Source organism: Xenopus tropicalis, chromosome 3 (assembly GCF_000004195.4).
Source record: "Xenopus tropicalis strain Nigerian chromosome 3, UCB_Xtro_10.0, whole genome shotgun sequence".
NCBI classification, from domain to species: Eukaryota; Metazoa; Chordata; class Amphibia; order Anura; family Pipidae; genus Xenopus; species Xenopus tropicalis.
Window position 1 is genome coordinate 57145044 of NC_030679.2, and position 22579 is coordinate 57167622.

The 22579-nt window shown below is 37.8% G+C and overlaps 1 protein-coding gene across 6 annotated transcripts in view; it reads left to right on the forward strand.

Moving 5' to 3' along the window:
- Nucleotides 1–1367: 1367 nt before the first annotated feature.
- Nucleotides 1368–22579, forward strand: part of srgap1 (SLIT-ROBO Rho GTPase activating protein 1) — a 109049-nt gene continuing 87837 nt past the window's right edge. For 2 of the 6 annotated variants that reach the window (XM_018092246.2, XM_002941251.5), the window contains exon 1: nt 1384–2630. In XM_018092246.2, coding sequence (XP_017947735.2) covers nt 2564–2630 — 67 coding nt within the window. In that variant the 5' untranslated portion in view covers nt 1384–2563. Of the gene's footprint in view, nt 2631–22579 lie in introns of all 6 variants that reach the window. The other 4 variants (XM_018092248.2, XM_002941252.5, XM_031898915.1 and 1 more) reach the window with 3 other exon arrangements.

Sequence of the window (22579 nt, forward strand, 5' to 3'; positions counted from 1 at the left end):
ATTTACTGGTGTATTGTCATTTCTCGTCTCCCTCCATAAAATGTTTAACCACTTGCTTCTAGTGGCCACAGAAAACAGCTATTTGCTGGGAAAATGGTTTTGTTGTGCAGCATAACCGATAGCGTCAAAGTCGTCAGCTGCTACACTTACTCCTGTAACAAATCCTCACACAATGATGAAAGCTAATTTCCTGCCATGTTTACAGCAGGGAAATAATAAAAGAGACAGACCCTGCAGCTGCTGTCACATAGGGTATCCACAGGGTCCTACCTAAACTCATCCAATCCTAATTTTGGGGGTATAGATGGGCACTAAATATATATTGCAGCAGCCCTTTATTATGGGTGGAATATTGCTTCTAATACACTCATACTTCAAATTGGGTGCCTAGTTCATCCCTTGCCTGACTTAAGGTCAGTGACCAGCCCTAGGAATCCTCACAGCAATGTCTCTGGCAAAAATCCACTGCTGTACAACGCCAGCCACTTTATAAGTACTTCCTGGCCACTTCATACACTATGCGGTAGATTTATCAAAATGTGAGTTTTAATCTCAACAAAGAAAAACTCATACATGTATTCTATGGCAGGGGGCTCAAACTCAATTTACCTGGGGGCCGCAGGAGGCAAAGTCAGGATGAGGCTGGGCCGCATAAGGGATTTCACAAAAAATTGGCTTTCAAGGGATAATTGCAAGGCACGGCGGGCGGGAGCTCCTTAGCAGCTAATTGTGCACACAGAACGTCTTCCCATAATAACTGTTATGATGGCATAACGTCACTCCCGCCCGCCGTGCCTTGCATTATCCCTTGAATCGCAATAAAAATCGCGATCCATTCATTGCTTTTGAGAAGGCGTTGGTGCAGGCCACAAAATATTGTACCGAGGGCCGCAAATGGCCCCCGGGCCACGAGTTTGAGACCCCTGTTCTATGGGATTTTTAGAAGCGAATTTAAGAAATGGTAAACACCTTCACCCATTTATAAATACGTTTCTAAAAGTCCCATAAGAATGAATAAAAAATGGGTGAATCTACCCCAACCATCGTGCCTCCATTACTATACAAAAAGAATATTCCTCATAAATGAAATACAACCACTACACATAACTGTTTTCTCCTTCCTTGAAATAAAACTTGAAACTATATAAAACGTCCCGGTGTGATATGGCACTGAAAGCAGTTCCGGTTAAAACTAACAATGTGCTCTGGGTGGTGTCAGCGAGCTCTAGCGCAGCTAACAACTAATCGCACACCGTCTCCATCACTTTTTCATTCCAAACCCAGTGCAGTAGGGATAATAACCCATCCTGCCACGGCAACCGACAGAGAGCTCTTTGATTGGTCCATCAAGTATGTCGGTCTCTAGAAATCCGAGTTGATTGGCTTGCTGAGATATCAGTCAAAAAAAGAAAGGGTCCGGTAGAACTGCGTAAGGAGGCGGTCGTGGGAGTCTACAGCTCCGCCCCTGTCCCACCCGCCGTGTCTCCCAGGGTCTGGCGGCTCTGCGCAGTGCTGTGGTACGGCCGTAGGCTCTAGAAGAACTTTGTTCGCTGCCGGCTGATAAGGTACAAGTGATGGCCGATATGCCCCGGGGCTAGTCATTTCTGCAGCCAGACTCTACACTCTCTGTAGCATTCGTTCGGGTCCTGGTCCTGAGGAGCGCCCTGGTGTCTTTGTGTGTTCCCTGCTGTGGAGAGGGGTAGAAGGAGGAGACTGCGAGGGTTATCGTACACCCACTGGTCGCCGCACGGCAAGCAACGTGAGCAGTTAGCCCCGGGCAGGCACCGGCGGACACAGCGCTGCTCCCAGACCTGCACTTGCAAGAGGTGCCGGCCCCACCTGCACTCCTGTTCCTTTCCCTGGTTTCTTCCAGTGCTGCTGCTTTCTCCATTCATTTCTGTGCTGCTGCTCAATCCCGGCTGCTCCATTCATTCCGTGCTGCTGTCCCTGCCCTTTCCCAGGCTGCCCATTCACTCTATGCCGCTGCCTTCTTCCAACCTGCCCTATGTTTGCCAGCCTTTCCCTGCCACTCTAGACTGCCTGAGGACTTTTCTTACATGTCACAGGCACAGTGTCCCCAGCAATACTTCCCTGCTGCCTTTATCTGCCATTCACTGCTCTGGTGACTTTCAAATAAAGCCAGTCTCCTTTGGATTTACTTCTGACTGCCCTGTGCACCAGTGCTTCTTTTATTTTCCTATCTACCCCTCCTCCCTTTTCTTTGTTTCTGACTCCTGCTTTATGTACCTAGTGGTGATCTGACATCTTGTTTGACTGTCACACTCCCTTAGTTGTCTCTGTGGTGCACCCCCCTTCATTCTGCACCATTCCCACTGACCCATTTGGGTGTCACACCTGTATTCTGGGTGCTGTGCCCTTTTCCCCCTAGGATGGCTCCTGTGCTTACCTCAAGCTTTGCTTTCTTGGAAACTTCAGCAGATTGATCCCATCTCAGGAAAATAACCCCCCTTGGGCAAATTTGCCTCCTCTACGTGGGCAGGATATACGCTTTTAGATTTGGCTATTTATGAACTGTGGCTTGAGATAAGTGAATCGTTGGAAAATGTCAACTCCAAACAGGTTCAAGAAAGACAAAGAAATCATAGCAGAATATGAAAGCCAAGTAAAAGGTAAGAAACCAAAAGCCGCTCATGGTTGTGATCATGCATGCCCAGCCAGTAGCATTCCTTGAACTACAATTCCCAGATGCCTTTGGCCATCAAGAAATGTTGGGAGTTGTAGCTTAACTAATGAAGACAGTATGCCCAGTATTTACTTACCCTTTAGTACTTTTTTTTTCCCCCGTCTTTGGCAACAGTACAGTGTTTCTAGCAATCTGTTACTTTTGATATGGTAATATTTACTTATTGATTAATCTCCTAAATAATTAGATGTCTGTTTTGCAGTCCTTTCTTTGTCAACAGAAAAGAAATCTAGTAATTATGCAGTAATTGGCCTGAAAATTTAAATATTAAGCAACGCACATTTTTCTGAATTGAAACCTTTTCTTTGAAATGGTCTTTTAAAGTGTGACCAAAAAGATTTTTTTTCCAATTCTTTGATTTCTCTTTGGCTTTGTTCTAGCCATTCCATAAATTTAATGGAGTGTGACATAGGCTTTTTGTTGGACTGGACTTGAATGAATTACCTTTAAAAAAAAGGCACTGACTATTTTTATTTTCTGTTGTCACTGTGGAAGTGATTGAGCTTTAATTTGTGTTGTGTGGTCCAAGTGGAATGGCAGTAGGAGCAATACATGATATATGTGTGATAAGTATATAAGACACAGATGGATTCATAAATGGAGAATGGTCAAGAACTTCATTCTTTGGATTTGTGATCTCCATAGTGGAGGGTTATCATTATTGCCCTAAACAGATCTGAAAGGGTGAGCTGTAATAAGCCATTACATTGGCTGGCATAGGTCAGGGGGTTGATGTCTAAAAAGAGTGACTCAGGGCTGTGCTGAGTAAACTTATAAGAAGTATTGTATCAGATGAAAATAAGTGGATTTTATTTTCCGTTTTAATAGTATTTCATTCAAATTCCTGAATTTGGTGATTTGTGCCTAGAGTTTATAGGGTCAAATTAAGCTGACCATACACAGGCTGATAAAAGCTGCTGACTTGGCCCTTCCAGGCTGTGTGGGTGGCTTATTGGAATGTGCATGGGGGCCTCCTGAAGGACAGTCTGACCAATATTCCACCACAAATCAGACAGCTATCAAGCAGGTTTGAAAATCCCATTGGGCGATTACTTTTTTAGTGTATTGATGAGGTCCTTGCCCAACAGGGTCCTGTAAGGTATAATGTTGGCCCCCTTGGCTCATTATATTATACTATTTCTGCTATTAAATAAAAGGGAGCAACCTTGAAGGGAATCTAAAGTTGGCCAAACAGGAATAAATTTGGTTGGGCAATTTTGTAGATTTTGACCACACTGACCTGGTCATTAATGGGCTTCAGGCATGGGGGTGGGGGCCAGTTTAGACAGACCATCCTGCAGTCTTTAGGTGGCCATACACACAGATAAAATTGTCATATGATTATCTATACTTAAATGGCGATCGGAACTGATATTCATGTAATAATCAATTCCCATGTACTGTAGATATGGATTGGTACATATATTGGGAAGGTTTGAAAATTGTATCTGCCAGTGCACAATGACAGCCAGTGCATTGTGCTCTGGCACATAAGAAAGTGAGAAGGAGCAGCCTGTGTGTGTGTGTGACCCTTGTTTGTTTGGTCCCTGTATGGTGCCTTTATTGGAGCATGGTAAGCCTGTTGAAACTAGAAATTGGTTGAAGTTAGTTGGATATATACCTGGTCTGCAAGTAAAATGCTTTGGTGTGAACACCTTTTTCACATACTTGTCCATATGGTCTAAAATACAGCCTAAGCTTTTACAGTAATCCTTTTATATGTTGTATGTGCCGCACAAATTATTAGATTCCGCCACATAACCCAATTTTCTTTTTTAAATTGTATTTACAGTTGACTGTTTTGGACTCAAGGTTTCAAATTTTTTTTTCCATAGTGCATTTCAGTACACCTTATATATTATTTTTTGGTTTGTCACTATTTACTGTTTAAGGACTGCTAAATAGAGAGTGTTTACTTGTATGTTTGAGCACACCATTACCTGTCACTGCACCCGTGTCAAGCACATATGGATGCAGCTCTGTTCTCCCAGTCTCAATATTTCATGGACCCTGCATTCCATCAACAACAGCAATGCAATTATTTTTGGAGTTTCTGTTGCATGCAGGTGGCTCTAGCAGAGGTCCAGGTACTTGCAGGATCTGTGCAGTGAATGTGTTATGGTGGCGAAGCAGACATTCCTGCTCACATTTAACTATCTGAAATATAAAAATGTGATATATATGTGTAAGAAACACTTTGCTACAGCTATGAGGAGTATGTTGGTGCTTTTCAAATACCTGTTTATAATTATAAAACATGTCGTCAGTAAACTGTTAAGGCAGATTAAAGAGACGTATAATGGATTTCATGGGGGTTTGTTGCAGTATAATAGTAGTGCAAATAAAAAAAAAAAAAAAAAGGTCCATGTTGGCTTTTGAAAACCACAAACTGTGTTTCTGACCGAACATCTGAGGAAAAAGAGATGAATAATCTTGGGAAAAATCTGGCAGAAGAACAGAGGGTGGTCTTGCTTTGTAGTTTTTATTCTTTGAAAAAAAGCTTTACCTAAATCTTAACTATCTGCTCTAGTGAACCATAATTGACACCCATAATTCTACTGGCTTCTGTAATCTTAGCAATTTCTTTATGCAATGACAGATGAAGTCATGGAAAAGTTTAGATTCATTAAAAAATAATTAGAAAGCTGGAAACACTTACAGCTCTCCATATTGTTTTAAAAGCGGCAGATAATAGCCCAGTGATTCACCTGTATCTCTCCAGTTTCCTATTAAATGTACTCTGTTGCTCACTTGATAAAGGGCATTTCCTACAACACCACCTCTGTATCACGGGGAGGATAGTACAAATGTTTCAAATTGGCAGATTTATTTTATTTTGTGATTAAAAACATATGGATTAAAAAAGTAAGCTCCTCAGTTTTCATATAAAATTCTGGTCCATAGGATAGAATGAGTTTTGTTTGCTGTAAGCTTTTAAAAAGCCATCTTAGTGAAAAAAAACAATGGGAATAGTGAGGCAATGCTTTTTGTAATTATTTGTAATTATTTATAATTACTTGTAATATTTCCATTGCGTTTCCATTGGCGTCTTGTCGTTCGTCTTGTCGCCTAATCGTTCTTAAAAAAATCGCGGGCGACAAATCTCCCGGTGTGCCAGAGCCCTAAAAGAGCTGTTAATCACCCATCTTGTGTCTCTTACTGCCTTGTCCTTTTAGATTGTAAGGTCAGGTTATCAAGGTCCTCTTTACCTTCTGAATCCATCAATATGTTTCGTATAAGTATTATTTCCACCTGCAATCAAATACTACATTTTACAGGAAAGACAAACATTTGATAAATCTGCTACGGTGTGTATGAGATAACTCAGATTTATTCCACCAAATATGTGAAATAGCAGTAAGTTCTAATCAATCCACAGTGCATAACTTTAACTTCAGCAACTCTAAAGGCTATCTTATATTCCACAACGCCTACTTGGTGCACCAGAGACTCCACCTGCCCATAGTTCCCAATAATCCAAAAATATATAAAATGTAGCCATTTGTAAGTCAGCTATCAGAAAATTGACCTGTTTGGTAAAATGTGGATGTCCAGACTGACTGATACTGGTCCAAATGCTTTTTGCTATTGCCCGATTGACTGGCTCTGGAGTAACTGTTGTTTATTAAAATGTGAGTTTAGAGCTTAATACATAAACACTCATCCAAATTTTATTCATTTCTATGGGATTTTTAGAAGCGTATTTAGCAAATAGTTTGTTCTAACTTTCAACCATTGATACACTTCTGAAAATCCTATAGGAATGCATATAGAATATGGGTATGTATTAAGCTCTAAAATCACATTTTGATGAATCTGCACAAGTCTGTTTGTCGGTTTCATATTTGCAAACACAAATTCACTGACCAGCTGATCATATCATGGTCAACACAGGGTAGTGTCAAGCAGTCCTGTTTAATATAGCTAGTGTTGTCTGTCTGTAGGTCCCAAGCTTTACTAGGACACAAGATGTAGAAAATCTAATTTTGCTACCATGTGTTATTGTGGAGAGGCTAAGCATTTTAGGACCGCTCATCAAAAAGTGTCCATACTAGTGCTTAAAGTTGCCTGCCTCGAGAATAAAAAAAAAAAAGCAGTTTTATGGTTCTTTAATAAATTAAATATTCGCACAACAAAGGGTACATGCCTTGTGGCATAATGCATATACAGTACTTAGAGGATGAACAGCTCAAGAGAAACGCCCCTAACAAATCTACATCCATTAGATGATGATAAATTGTAAAATATTTGAGATGCTGCCTTCAATATTAGGAATAGCTTGTTAATAATATGTTTGGTTAGTTAAACAAAATATATATAACAATACTCCTGGGGGCACATTTTACTAATCCACGAATGTCTGAAAAGCGTCCGAATGCGTTTTTTTCGTAATGATCGGTACTTTGCGACTTTTTCGAGCTCTCAATACGAAAGTTGCGACAATTCGCGAAAGTCGTAATGGCTATGAAAAAGTCGCGACAATTCACAAAAGTCATAATGGCAATGTAAAAGTCGCGACAACTCACAAAAGTCATAATGGCAATGAAAAAGTTGCGACAATTCACGAAAATTGTAATGGCTATGAAAAAGTCGCGACAATTCGCGCAAGTCATAACGGCGACGAAAAAGTCGCAAAATGTTCGTTTTCCAATCCGAATTTTTCTCATTCGGATTCGTGGATTAGTAAATCAGCCCCCTGGTGTACACTTTAACTTGTACAAAAGGTGCAGGGTGTTACAACTCCCATCTGTGTAAAAGCACAACAGCTGTGTTACTACCTGCTGTATGTTTCTGTATAGGTGTCTGCATGATTGCTTCCTTTGGCTGACAGTGTGGATTGAATTTCTGTTAATGTTTTCTCTGTTTCCCACTAATCTTTTGTCTGTGTTGCAAATAGTAGGACTCTTGATAAATAATCCTTTATTTTGGCCCAAGTCCACTGTTATGAAACAAGATTATTCATTATATATGTCAAGACTGCACAGAGCAAGAAGTGCAGATAAAAAGGTCCCTGTCATGGGGGGAAAAAATAGTTCAATATTTATTTCAGCTCAACTGAAGACTAATGCATTTAACTACAAAATTAAGTGGTGCTACATTAAATGATATTTTAAATGATATTATGTTACTATTCATTAGAAAGTGTAACACAAGTTAAAGTTTACATTTCAAACTATATTCATTGTTCAACACTTGCCTGAAACAGTTGGCTGATATGATCCAGTTGAGTCAGTTTTTATGTTTAGCATCTAGAGACTTTTAGAATAGATGAGATTCTGGCAAATCCACATAAAATGTTTGTTATGTCATTAATATTTGTGCTTTACTCAACATGTCCTGCCAACAAGATACTGAAATACAATCACGCTGAAAGGAAATAAAACTCTGGTTTAACAAGTAGGGAATGAATAGCCTTTGAAATGATGACTCATTCACACTAAAAGAAAGGCTTTGCCTCGATGTTAAACATATGGCTAGTGGGCCTTCCTGCCGTGCCAGCTGGAAGAGGGGAGTTTCTTTTGGGGCAGAATTGAATTCACAGACCGGCTATGATTGCTGTATTAACGGTAATTATAGAATTTCTAACTACTTGTGGTGTAGGGTTGCATTCTGAAACAATTAAAACCTCTGAATTAGGCTGCTATTTCTACATTATGCAACAGGTATTCTAAGCATTCAAATAAGGATCATTTTAGCTTATAGATCACTGTACATAGAGTCATATGAACTGAACAGAAAAACATTTTGTTCTCTCTAAGTAATGGTCATTATACCGTTTTTTCTATATTATCATTATCCCATATTGATTTGATTTTCTTATCTTAAGTGAAGGTGTTTCTAGCTTTATTTGCAGTTTTAGTCTTGTCTATGCCCTCTACAGCTGGATGGTCACAAATATTTTTATAACCTTTCATAGCCCTCCTGTATTGTAAAATCCATTTTCTTTTTTTGCATACTCTCTTGGCAAAGGGGCCTCATCTGACTTTTTTAGGGCTGTTGATCGACTGAATAGGTAAATCAGGAACCACTCCTCTATTTACTTAAAGCAAGAACAAAGAGTTACCATGGAACTATACTGTCAAAGGTATTCAAGGCATAGAGGGCCTTTAAGGTACATTTTTAAGTCTGCTTAGAATACCATTTAAGGTCAGGCTGACTTAAAAACAGAGCCTACACCAATTGAAAAAAAGTACTGAGCCTATACTCAGCAATTTTATTGCCAACCAAATGTTTTTTAATGCCAGAGTGAAAATTTATATCTAGCTCTGCTGCTGCTTCCAGCACTCAGCAAAAATGCTTACGGATCAGTGCCTGTTCATACACCATAATAAAAAACGCTTATTAGGATATATAATAATTATATCTATACATACAATGAATGAGACAACAAATAGTTTGTATACATTTCTGCAGCTTTTCACATTTTACTTCATAGTAGATAAACAGCATGTCTAATGTAAAGTGTTGGACTGGATCTCCTAGAACCCACCAGGGAACCTGCCACCCAGTGTCACAGGAATTTGATATAGGTTGTGGCAAATAATATAGGTTTTGTAAAGGGACACAGTGGAAATTAGGATGGAGTGATGGGAAGCCTCCTGGGGCCAGCCCAACCCTGCTTGTAATTTTCTGTCTGCATTAAATATCCACCGTGAAATGCTGACTAGTGTTAATAATAACAATGGTAATCTGCTCACACTTTAGCTAAAAGAGTATAGGTAATTTTTGTGTCGCTTTAGGCTATATTTGTGTGTGGGCCTTGCGTGAGATAGATTGCATGAACTTTAATATCAAGTACACATTCAGGGTACTTCTGGAGACATTTGCAATTTACATTCATTTGTATTTTTAGAATGATAATAGCAGGCTTTTACTGAAACCCAGCAACCCAAGGGTTAACTGAATCCAGGAAGTTTATAAATAGTCATGCCAGTGCGACACACAGGGCCAATTTCATTGCAGAAATGGTAAATTATTTCCATGCCATATCTGCCCCATGTATGCATTGATAGGCAGATGCTGTGACTGTCAGTGAACACACAAGACAGGGTGGACAGAACCAGATCTGCTTTTTCTCTGCTGGCATACATGTGCTACTTGCCTTATGTTTGCTGACACTCTGTGCCTTCAAAAAGCTGTTACCCCCAAGCTTGCTATTAGCAGGTAGATAATTATATAACCAGTGCACATATAATTCCACTGCATAATAGACTTCTGCTAACAAAACTGTCACAACAAAAGGAGAAGGGTGAAATTTATTTGATGGTAATTCAATTATCTACCTTTTAAGGATCAAACATGGAGTAGTGCCCATTTCCCTTTTTACTCTGTTTAACTCAAGAAAAAACAAACATATTTTTTGTATACTGTTTTAATCACAAGAAATCTGTTCCATTCAGCCATCCTCTCTAAGAATAATGTGAGGTTTTCCTTGTAAAATTTTTTTTAAAAAAGGGGACGGGGGACTAAGGCAGCAAAAGCCCATTGAATTTATATGCATTTGATGGGTTTGTTCTCCTATGTGCGAAATGGCGCATATGTAACACGTTACTTTGTTTCCTAACTGGATCGAATAAAAAAAGATTAAAATACACAATAGATAGCATTTACACATCTCCATTAACACAGCACCACCTTTTCTCTCTTGTGTTAGCAGCAAATATTCCCTTGTTGCTTGTGCTCCTCTTGTGACCTTCTGATCCATTATCACATTCTGTATCATCAGTGCATTTCAGCATGATGCTATTCCTTCACGTTTTTCACTGACAGCTTGTCTCTCAGTCTCTGGAAACACAGGCATCTGCCACTTTGTGTTTTAATCTGTGTTATGCTGTTTAAACTGATATATATTTTGTCCTTTAAAAGCATTCATGCCTTTTTGTAACAAATAAAGTTAATCACTGCTATAGTAAGCATTTTTCTTGCTTTAGTGAGTTCTGTCATTTAACTACATATGAGGTTGTTTTACTGAAAAATATATTAGATTGTTTTACAAAATGGTTGGGGGGGAATACAAAGATACTGAAATAACTTTTAATGCAATATTCATCTAGGCACTGGCTTGATTGCCATCTTGAAATCAAGGAGGATTTTTTTTTTCGAACCACTGAGGAAAATTGGGAAGGCAGTTGGGTAGGTTTCACTTGTGCAATACCGCTGACATTGATGGGCACATGTCTGTGTTTGTTTGTTTTTTCCAACTTCATCTACTTTGTTACATTGCCTAAAACCCTGAGCTTGAAAGCCCTGTAAAAATGCTAATTAGAATATTTTTGCAATCAAAACAAAGTTATGAACTCAGTCAATTGATACAGGCTTTCTGTATGTTTATCCTAAATATTGAAACCCCTGCTACCTCCCCTCTATACCTGTTTGTCTAAAAAGTGTTCCTCTATGTGATCTTCCTTTAAAATATGGGTAATGCTTTAGACACAATATAAATTAGTGGACCGTTTTTAGTAGTTCTCTGATATTTGATAATTACCTTTTTACCTTAAGACTGGAATGTTATTACCTTCAGTGACCTGGGAATAGTAGTTGAGACCTGCTGGCTGAAATGTGTGACTTTACCTGTACTTTTAACAGTTACAGGCTTGTAAGTAGCATCCGTTTTATAAATAACCATTTTGTGCTGCAGGCTTCTAAGAGTCGCAACATTTCACAGTCTGATGAGCAGCTGACAGAATTAATGGAATATCAGAGACACACTTGATTTAGTTTTTAAGCCATTGCTTTTAGTCTGTGCTGCCCTTGCAATCGTGATAATGAGACGTTTCATTGCCAAGGTGATACATCCTGATGTGCCAGACTATATATCTGTCTACGTAGGTAGTGAATAATGTGCGCACTTTAAAATGTCTGGTCTTTAAAAATAGACCGGTGCTATATAGTTTTTTAATTCGTAGAAATATGAGCAGTTGCTTTAGTCTCTCTCCTATTTTATCCTCTCTTGCTCTTATTTTGTATTTATAATTCAAAACATAACATGTTTGAGTATATTCTATCCCAACTCCATCTTACAAAAATACCTATAATGTAGTTTTGTATATTAATTATAGTCAGACGATTTTTAGCTCACAATCCAAAATACTTGTGCTTTATGTAACTATGTATATAAATAGTATACTTTATAGGATAAATACTTGGGTATTTCTGACTATACTATTGCTTTTTTTTAATTAAATAACTACAGGTATGGGATCACTTATCAAGAAACTCCTTCACCATATAGTTCTGAATTATGCAAAGACCATCTCTTATAAAGTCCTTTTTATTGGAGTCCATAAATCTAATTTTTAAAAAAATGTATATTATGTGTATAAAAAAAAAAGTGTATTATAAATGAAATCACCTCGTTGTTAAATACGAGGATATTAAAAGTAACATTGGAGTTCCATGACCTGTACGTTCCATGACCCACTTTTATATGGTTGTAGAACTCCTCAGTGACTTATGAAATCATTATATTTTACAACAGGGGGTACATTATTCATTTTATAAATGCAGATATTCAGAGAGTAAGCTTCACTCTTTTATCCCTTTTTACATATTTTTAAATTGTTTATCTAATTAGACAGAAAATTATATTAATGTTACCCTTGTCTTTTACCTTGTATTTCATAGCTATAAAGAATCTTCACTACACTTCTGTCGAACAATGTGTTGTAACTATAAAAACAAAAGATAATAAAATTAACTTCCTAGTATTGTCTTTTGGTAAATTGTGGAAACTGTACAGCAGAAAAAAATAGATCAGCAGAGAGTGAAACTATCTATACTATGTTATATTAAGAGACCGCTACTGTGTTTTGGAAAAGCACCCACAAAACAAAATCATTGTATCTTTACCTTCTGATCTAGATTTTTTTTTTTTTTTAAATAATCTGTTTTGAAAAATATGCATAAGAAAACAATGCTAACAAAGCATTACTGGTTCTTTTGTACTATGATAAAAGAGTAGCTAGGTTAGCATTCGTTCTTGCCACATACATACTACGTTATATGTAACTTTGCAAAGTCCATCTAATTCCAATCCAATCCAAGTCCAATCTAATACCTACTGGCAGCACGCACATACATTAACATATTCTAAGCTATCATTATAAGAACCCCTTAAAATGTCTAATGTTGGAGCATGTTCTGAGGTACAGCAGAAGGCAAATACACCAGAGTAGCATCTTCCAAACTATAAAGCTGATTTGCAGGCTAAAAGAAGTGGATCCCTTATGCACCTTAGTAAAACTGCACTGATGTATAGCTTCTGCCTACACTCGGCTACACCAAGTGGTGCCAAGTGGGGGACAGGCTTGAAAATGCCTGCTAACGCTGCCGGCCCTCAACCTAATGTCACATGGACGTGTAGAGCCCCTGCCATGTTGGCAATATAAATAGTATTCTAGGGCCCATTATGAGAAAATGTACGACAAGTAAGCAGGATTGCTTACTACCCTTAAAATAGGTTGAAAACCGTTTCACTGAGAAACTGACTGAGGTGGCTTTGAAGGAACGTATGTATGTCTGCTAATCTAACATCTTCTGCATGTCACGCATAAAAGGCTCTTAGATCTTAAAGGGATCCCAGAAGCTAAAAGGGAGTGGATTAAATACTACAGCAAACTATTTTAAAAGATTGTTTTGTTCCTAATGATATCAGAGAAGGATTTTGTAAGATTAGAAGATTGCACAAAATAATAAGACCTGCACATTAAGTACCCCTTTAATGTGTCAATATAAGGATAATGTAAATGTGTGTTTTTGCAGGGATAAGCAACACCCAGTAATCAGGTTATGTTTACAAAGCTTTGAAAGCTATGCTTTAGGTTTTTTTTCCTTGTTTTTGCTCAATGTAATTTTATTTTCAAATGGACACTGATGCAATAGTTACATACTTAGGTTTAATATGACCCAGTAAATAGGGCTTGAAATATAGTATTGTGCTTATTGTTTTAATTAAAACATTTTTATTGATGTACTTATATAGATTCTACCACCTCCAAACTGGTCTCTCCACACCAGCCATAGCTCACCAGTACCAAGTTTTGGGTAAAAACATTTCAGTGTATAGTATTGCATAAAGTAAATAACAAAAGTACGCTTTCTTATTCCTTTTAATAGTAGTCTTATGGCACCCCAGAGCTGCTAGGGCGAAGATATTTTTATCATAGGAGATGGCAGTCATGAGTATTTAAGTTGTATTTAAGATGTAACATAAGCACTGCTGAGCAATTTAGTAACTGGAGGTAAGTTTACAAGTTCTTAATAATAAAATCAGCAGCACAGAAAAAAAGTTATTGGAAGGAAGGTAGAAATCTTTATGTTCTGCTTTGTTGCCTGTTGTACACATGAAATGCGCTCATTAAAACTTGTAAATGTTGCACATATCTCTAAGTTTATTGGTTGAATTGAACATCCTGTTTTTCTTACCTTGTTGCTCAGCAAACAGGAGTCAAGGAATATCTTTGAGGAACCTACACCAGTAGCATTTATTGTTATTTGGATAACAAGTAATTTGTTTTAGATATATGTACAACCTATTCTGACTATTAGAATTTTAATGGAAAAGTAGATCATCTTTCCTGGCATCTGCCTCTAATTGCTTCTATTGGTGGAGAACAGGCCATAACCAGTTCCTGCGGCTTCCATTAAATGCTTTTGTGTATTGACAAGATATGTGAGATAGTGATTTAACTATACATGTAACTTTAGCCTAATAGTCAATATTTTTGTATGTTGTGCTCTTTATTTAATTAAAAAAAAAAAAAGTAAACTGTGGAAAAGTTTTGAAACTATTTGTCTTTCTTAACTTCTACCCTGGCACTGCATCAGGCCTGGACTGGAATTCAAAATAGGCCCTGGCATTTCTAGGACACAGACCCAAACAGCCCCCCACCAGCCCACTAAATAGTAACTGTCTATGGCATCTTACAGCAGCCTCTCTGGAATTTAAGAATCCACATTGTCAGTCTGGGCCTGCAATGCAAAAAAGTGTATAGGGATTTACCCTTCCACCTATCAACTGTGGGTATTACATGGCATTCACCTTTTATGCCCGAGGCCTGAATGAACTCAGTCCCAGATAAAGTAGCTAAAATAAAGGGATGGTTCACCTTTTAAGTTAACTTTTAGTATGTTACATAATGGCCAAATCGAACAACTTTTTAATTGGTCTTCATTATTTATTTGTTATAGTTTTTGAATTTTGCCTTCTTCTTTATGGGGTTTTTAAATGGGGGTAACAGACCCCAGCAGCGAAAAAGCTATTGCTCTGTGAGGCTGCAGTTTTATTGTTATTGTCACTTTTTGTTACTTTTCTATGCATGGCCTCTCCTATTCATATACAAGTCTCTCATCCAAGGTATCTTGGACCCTTCCAACCAAATAGCTGCTGAAACTCCAAACTGGAGAGCTCCTGAACTGAAAATGAAATAGCTAAAAACCGAAGACCAATTGCACAATGTCTCAGAATATCACTCTACATCATACTAAAAGTTAAATCAAGGATTAACAACCCCTTTAGGGCTACGGAATTACGAAATCAGATGATTCATAAGAATAAAGCTCTTCTGCACAATCATGAAGACTATTGCATTACAAAGATATCAAACCACTTATATATAGTTATGTACTTATATATATATATATATATATATATATATATATATATATATATATATATATATATATATATATATATAGTATCTTAATGCATACTATCATCTTTTTAAGCAGTTGTATTTAGCAGTTCCTTAATAGATTTACAGAGTTATACAGGTATGAAGAAGTGTGAAACTGCTCCAGACTTACCCTTAGCCCATGTCTCTATTCAGCCTCCACTTCTCCAAACAAGGGAATCAGGGGTATGTGAGACCTGCTCCGCCTGCTGTCAACATAAAGTTTAAATAGCCATAACACCAAATTCATTATAAAATCAGCTGCTTTACTGAATCATTACACCCATAAGAAAATCTGGATTTACAGCTATTTTCACTTGAACTGGATAATACAGGCATCAAATTGGTTAAAAGATTATCAGTTCCCTATAATAGGAAAAAAAAGGACTGCATGACCCTATTATATCTAATTTATCTATGAGCCGTGCCTGTACTTTACAGGCCTATTGTTCTGTAAAGGGGGTCAAGCCTGTCAAGACCTTTGCTCAGTAGTCTAGAAAGAGTAAGAAAGACTCTACAGGGCTTATAGGTTTGTTCATACTTCCCTCCCACTTTCAGTGCATTATGTCACAAAACAATTCCACCCTAACAGATGGTCCCTGAGCCATCATTTACCTTGACAACACAATTACTTTAAGATATAGAGTGAAATGCTTTTTACATCAACGTTAGGCTGTCATTCCGTAGATGCCATTCAAGCACAAGGACTAATGGGTTGGATTTATACAGATGCTAACACAGTGTATGCTTCTAACTTTTTGGCATTAAGTAATTATTAGAATGCCCATTTTAGGTGCCAGCATTTAGGTGCACCATCCCGCAGAAGACCGGAGATTCTTCTGCGGGATGGTGCGCCGATCCAGAGGCAGGGGGTGAGTTGGCAATGCGGCGGTTCAGGAGGGGGGGCTGATGCCCTAACCAAATATATCTATACCAGTTTTTTACTTTCCTTCTCCTTTAAAACAATTCTACCACAGAGGACAATATCAAAACAGAAAGTATGTGTGTGTAATTTTTTAAATATAATATACCATCACTTACTATAAATACAAAGAGCAGGAACAGCACCACATAGGGTAAAATCTTTCTTTACTAAATATATAAAAGCAAATATTGTACTTAACAATGTTAAAATCATTCATTGGCACTCTTTATAAAAACCCACATCAGTTCAGAACTGCAGTGAAGGGAAGGGCACCTGGCATCTGATTCCTCCACAAGTCTCCAGTGGGTCTGTAGGAAGTGTCACGCCTAATATAGGCTTCTTCAGATGCATAACTTCCTGGTTCCTTCCTCTCTATTTAAGTCCTGCTCCAAACTGCATCCAGCAAACTTTACTGCACATGCATCAAAAAGAATTCAATGCAAATGCGTCGGATTTGTTTTCCAAGGCGAATGTGTATCTCGACTCCGTGATTCTCTCCCCTCTAGATAGCAGGTCTCCATGGTAATGCGGTAACATTGGGAGCAAGTAGTATACCAACATAGTTTGGTTCTTGGGGAAACTACCTTGAACTTCTAAGGATATTTTATATTTGTAATGTATAGTAACTTATGGTACCTTTTAAAATCAAATACAGGTTACAATCTTTTGAATTTACCCAGATAAGGGTCAAAATGGCTATAAAAAATGCATATGGTACAGGGGTGCATACATAATAGACAAATGTATGTCTGCACCTAACACTTACATCTCTGCATATAAAACAAGGATATTGAGAATACATAAATATGGCTTATAAAAATGCTCTAAGCTCAATTTTAACATTTAAGCTCTCGGAGGTAAAAGTCTGCATTTCATGGATTCATCTGCTTTCACAATGTAGTGGGGATTCAACTATGCCCCCCCCAAGCTTCTTTTAACCCATTCTATGCCCCGCTATTTTAATCCTTTGGATTCCTTTTTGTGATGAAGTTTGGAGTTTGAAATGTTTAGAGACGCTATGGGGCACCTTTACTTAAACTCGGAGCATTTCTCATTTTTTTAAAATTTTAAAATTCGAGTAAACTCGAGTCCACGGATGTTTTGCATTAACTTAAAAGTCTGAACTGAAAAAATCAGTGCGAGAAAAGTTGTAAAGATTCCAAATTTGAAAACCACAACTTTTCTGAATTGTTGCACAATTTGCACAAGTGTCAAAAACCTGAAACCTCTAAAGTTTCGACATAAAAGTAGGATCTGCCATTGACTTCTACATGATCTCGCCAAGTTTTGGCTGGAAAATTCTCAAATTCGGATTTTTAGCAGAATCAGAAAAAAAAAATTCAGAGCATTAGTAAATGGCCCCCTATGTGTCACCAAAACTTTGATTTAATATTACCTTATATGTTCTTTAATCCCTCAGTCCCTTATCTGTTTGTTTGTTTGTTTTACCTATATATTGGTACAGTATCTAGTAGAATTAAGTCTAAAACAACTGGACATTTCTGAGTTTTTCTTGAAAACGTTTCACCACTCATCCGAGTGGCTTCTTCAGTTCAAATGACTGGTAGGGAATTCCCCGGTATTTAAACTCTTGATGGTGGTAGAGTCACAGACATCCAATCACAATGGTTCCATTGAACTTGTTCAGTTAGGTGTTAGCTGAAACTGACAGGTGTAAGAAGGTATGATCCAATCACAATGGTACCATGATTCTCATTGATGAAGGTGTTAATCCTTCAAAGTACATGACTGGAAGTGTGAACTGTTGTGAAACTGCCGGGGTCAGGATGTCAACGCGCCATTGTATGTTGGTGACAAGCGGTGTCTCAGGCCCCCTCCTCTGTTCAGGGATGGTTTTTCCAGGTTGGCATAAATGGCCTCTTTCACACCTCTTTCAAACCATCTGTCCTCTCGGTCCAAAATATGCACGTTACTGTCCTCAAAAGAGTGACCTTTTTCTTTGAGGTGTAGATAGACCGCTGAGTCTTGTCCTGAGGAGTTTGCCCGCCTATGTTGGGCCATTCTCTTACAGAGAGGTTGTTTTGTCTCCCCAGTGTATAAGTCTGAGCACTCTTCACTACACTGGACAGCATAGACCACATTACTTTTCATGTGCTTGGGTGTTGGGTCTTTCGGGTGCACCAGCTTCTGTCTCAGGGTGTTGCTGGGTTTGAAAAACACAGGAATGCGATGTTTGTTGAAAATTCTCCTAAGTTTTTCTGATGTTCCAGCAACATATGGGATGACTATGTTGTTTCGCCTGCTGTGTTCCTCCCTTCTGTTTGTAGGTCTGGTCTTTCTGTTGGTCTTTGATTTGGTTTTGATGAAGGCCCAGTCTGGGTACCCACAAGTTTTCAGAGCTCCTTTTAGATGTTTATATTCTTTCCCCTTGGCCTCTGCATTGGATGCCACAGTTTCAGCCCGATGATGTAGAGTCCTAATTACACCCAGTTTATGTTCCAAAGGGTGGTGGGAATCAAACAGCAAGTACTGGTCTGTGTGGGTGGGTTTCCTGTATACTTCAATATCCAGGTCCCTCCCCTCTTTGATAACTATAGCACAGTCCAAAAAAGCCAGTTTGCTGTCTTTCACATCTTCCCTTGTGAACGTGATGTTTTTGTCCACCGAGTTTATGTGTTTGGTGAAGGCTGGAACCTCGTGTTCTTTAATTTTGACCCAGGTGTCATCCACATATCTGAACCAATGACTTGGTGTTGTTCCCTTGAAGGTGTCCAGGGCTTTCTTTTCCACTTCTTCCATGTAAAGGTTCGCTACAATTGGAGACACAGGCGAACCCATGGCACAGCCATGTTTTTGTCTATAGAAAACTTCCTTGTGCTTTAAGTAAGTGGTATTGAGACATAGGTCCAGTAAGGAACAAACTTGTTCTGGGGTCAGCTTTGTTCTGCTGCTGAGGGTGGTGTCTTGTTTCAGCCGTTTCCTCACTGTATCAATTGCCTCGGCAGTGGGTATGCATGTGAACAGAGATGTTACGTCATAGGACACTATTGTATCATCGATCTCCAGCTTTAACTCCTTCACTTTTTTGACAAAGTCCATGGAGTTCTGAATGTGGTGTACTGTGTTTCCAACTAAGGGGGCTAAGATGTTGGCCACGTATTTAGCAATGTTATAAGTCACACAGTTAATGCTGCTGACAATTGGCCTCAAAGGGGCTCCTTCTTTGTGTATTTTTGGGAGTCCATATAGGCATGGAGTGTTTTAGACTTAATTCTACTAGATACTGTATATCATGACCTGGATGAATGAGAATCTTCATAGACATATATATTGGTACATTTAATGCACTGTATCTTATATATTCTTATTATACTGACACATTTGAGACAAAGTTTTTTTGTTTTTTTTTGCTATTTATACTTTATCAAAGAATAAGGATCTTCAACTGCCAGTCAAAAAGAGCCAAAGTAAACGGGACACAGGCCCCAGATTTAAAGGGTATATCAAACCGCAGAATCCAAATGTATCCCAAACTCCACACAAAAATTCAAAAGAAAAATCACATTTTTATTCAAAAGTTCATATTAAAAACATAGAAACCCCACAAAATGCTGCCATACACATTCCGTACTTTACCGGTACTTAGTCATAGGCAGTTGTGACCCCAAACGTTGTATTTGTAAAACGTTTGGTATGCAGGGAGTGGTTTTGATGATGGGTGGGGCAACTTTTGTGCTTAATAATGTGCTTTTGAACCCATGGGTTCACATCTGCCTATGAATAAGTACTAGTAGGCTATGAAAGGCATCATTTTGTGGGGTTTATATGTTTTTAATATGGACTTATGAATAATAATTTGATTTTTCTTTCTTTTTTTTTTTTTTTACACCAGATTGGCAAGCCTTACATAGTGCGCAAAGAAAGAGCCCCCTCCAATTCTCGTTATCCATTTTTTCCCCTCTGTTCTACATGTGGGTACCTAGTTTTTTGTTAAAGGAACAGTAACACCAAAAAATGAAAGAGCTTTAAAGTAATAAAAATATAATGCACTGTTGCCCTGCACTGGTAAAACTGGTGTGTTTGCTACAGTAACACTACTATAATTTATATAATAAGCTGCTGTGTAGCCACGGGGGCAGCCATTCAAGCTGGAAAAAAGGAGAAAAGGCACAGGTTACATAGCAGATAACAGATAAGCTCTGTAGAATACAATAGTGTTTTATCTGTTATCTGCTATGTGCCTGTGCCTTTTCTCCTTTGAATGGCTGCCCCCATGGCTACATAGCAGCTTATTTATATAAATTATAGTAGACTTTCTGAAGTAAACACACAACTGTTATCAGTGCAGGGCAGCAGCACATTATATTTTAGTTACTTTTATACACTTTCATTTTTTGGTGTTACTGTTCCTTTAAAAACTATTTTAAATTTTGAGCTTTCCTATTATATATATATATATATATATATATATATATATATATATATATATATATATATATATATATATATATATATATATATATATATATATATATATATATATATATATAATATATAAATTGTTTTTGGTTTATCTGGAATCATGGGTCCAGTAATATTGTCTGCTTTTAATACTCCCCAATACTTAGTTAATACTAAGACCAAGAAATATCACCACCACAAAAAGAATTCATACAGTATTGTCTTCATTTCTGAGGTACTGAAATGGGAACAAGAGTTTCGCCAAACTATGCCAATCTATGGGGTATCGGGAGCAATCTAACATACTCCCTAGAGTGGTGGCCGGCACAGGTCTCATCCAATCGTGGCAATACATTGATGATGTCATCATCATATGGAAAGGAGATGAAAGACCTGACTACATTTGTAGAAGAGGTAAATAAAAATGAATTGAATTTTCAGACACAATGAGAAGCACAAACGTTAATTTATTAGATTTGAAAGTATATATATATATATATATATATATATATATATATATATATATATATATATATATATATATATATATATATAAAACCATATGAAGACAGAATTCAAAACTTTCTTCAAACCAGTAGATGTATGTAATTATGTTTGTGCTGTAAGAAACCACCACCCAGTGCGGCTGAAAAACATCAGATATGGACAATTCTGTAGACTTCGAAAGAACTGCTCTAAATACCAATTGTTTGAAGATCAAATGAGACATGTTGCAACTAGATTTTCCCAAAGGGGTTATTCAAACAAAACCATTTGCAGAAAACTGAAACAATAGAAAGAGTAAATTTTTCAAGAGAGCAAAGCTAAATAAAAACAAATAACATGATGATAAAAATAATACTTTTATTACAACATATACCCCACAAGCTAGAGAAGTTGAGAAAGTATTAACTAAGCATTGGGGCATGTAAAAAGCAAAAAAATATTATCGGATCCATGATTCTAGATAAACTAAAAAAAAAAAAAAATACAGGAAAGCTCAAAATTTAAAACCGTTATTAACGAAAAACTGAGTTCCCACGTGTAGAATAGAGGAAACAAGTGGATAATGAGAATTGGAGGGGGTTCTTGCCAATTTGGTGTAAAGAAAACCTTTGTCTCAAATGTGACAAAGAAACAGTATAATATTAATCACTGCATTAAATCCACCTTAACAAATATTGTTTACTGTTTGGAGTGCCTTTGCAGCCTCCAATATATATAAGGATTGGAGAAACGTAGTTCCTTCAAACATTTTAACACCCATCACTTAAAGGAAACCAAAGGGTTAAAATATTGGGGGCCTAGAAAGGGTTGAGGGTTGAAAGAAGCTGGAGAGGGGGGATATAGTTAAATCCAAACTACAATGTGAAAGTAGATGGATCCATGAAATGCAGACTTTTACCCTTAAATGAGAAGGAAAGGCTAATCTCAAGCTGCAGGCATATTTCTCAGAAGATCAGAAGCCAAACAGAAAGAAAAAATGCTGAGCTGTGTAAAGAAAATTCCCATAATGCCTCCCTCCTGCACAGATATGCAGACCAAACTGAACATGCTCAGTTAAGACTATGAGTCAGCTTCCTGCTGATTGGCTCAGATCCACATTCCTAAGGGGGGGGAGTTCTAAGCATTCTTGAGAGAGGGGGGAGCAGCAGAGAGGAGAGAGCTGAAAGCTGCCTGTCTGTGGCAGAGGAAAAGAGACCTCACTAATCTTTTTACAGAGAACTCAGTGCAGCATTTCTGTAAGTGCTTATGACTGTATTTACGTAGACCTTTCTGATAAAGCTTACTTAGTTTTTACCTTTCCTTCTCCTTTAAGGGCTTAAAGGAACAGTAACACCAAAAAATGAAAGTGTT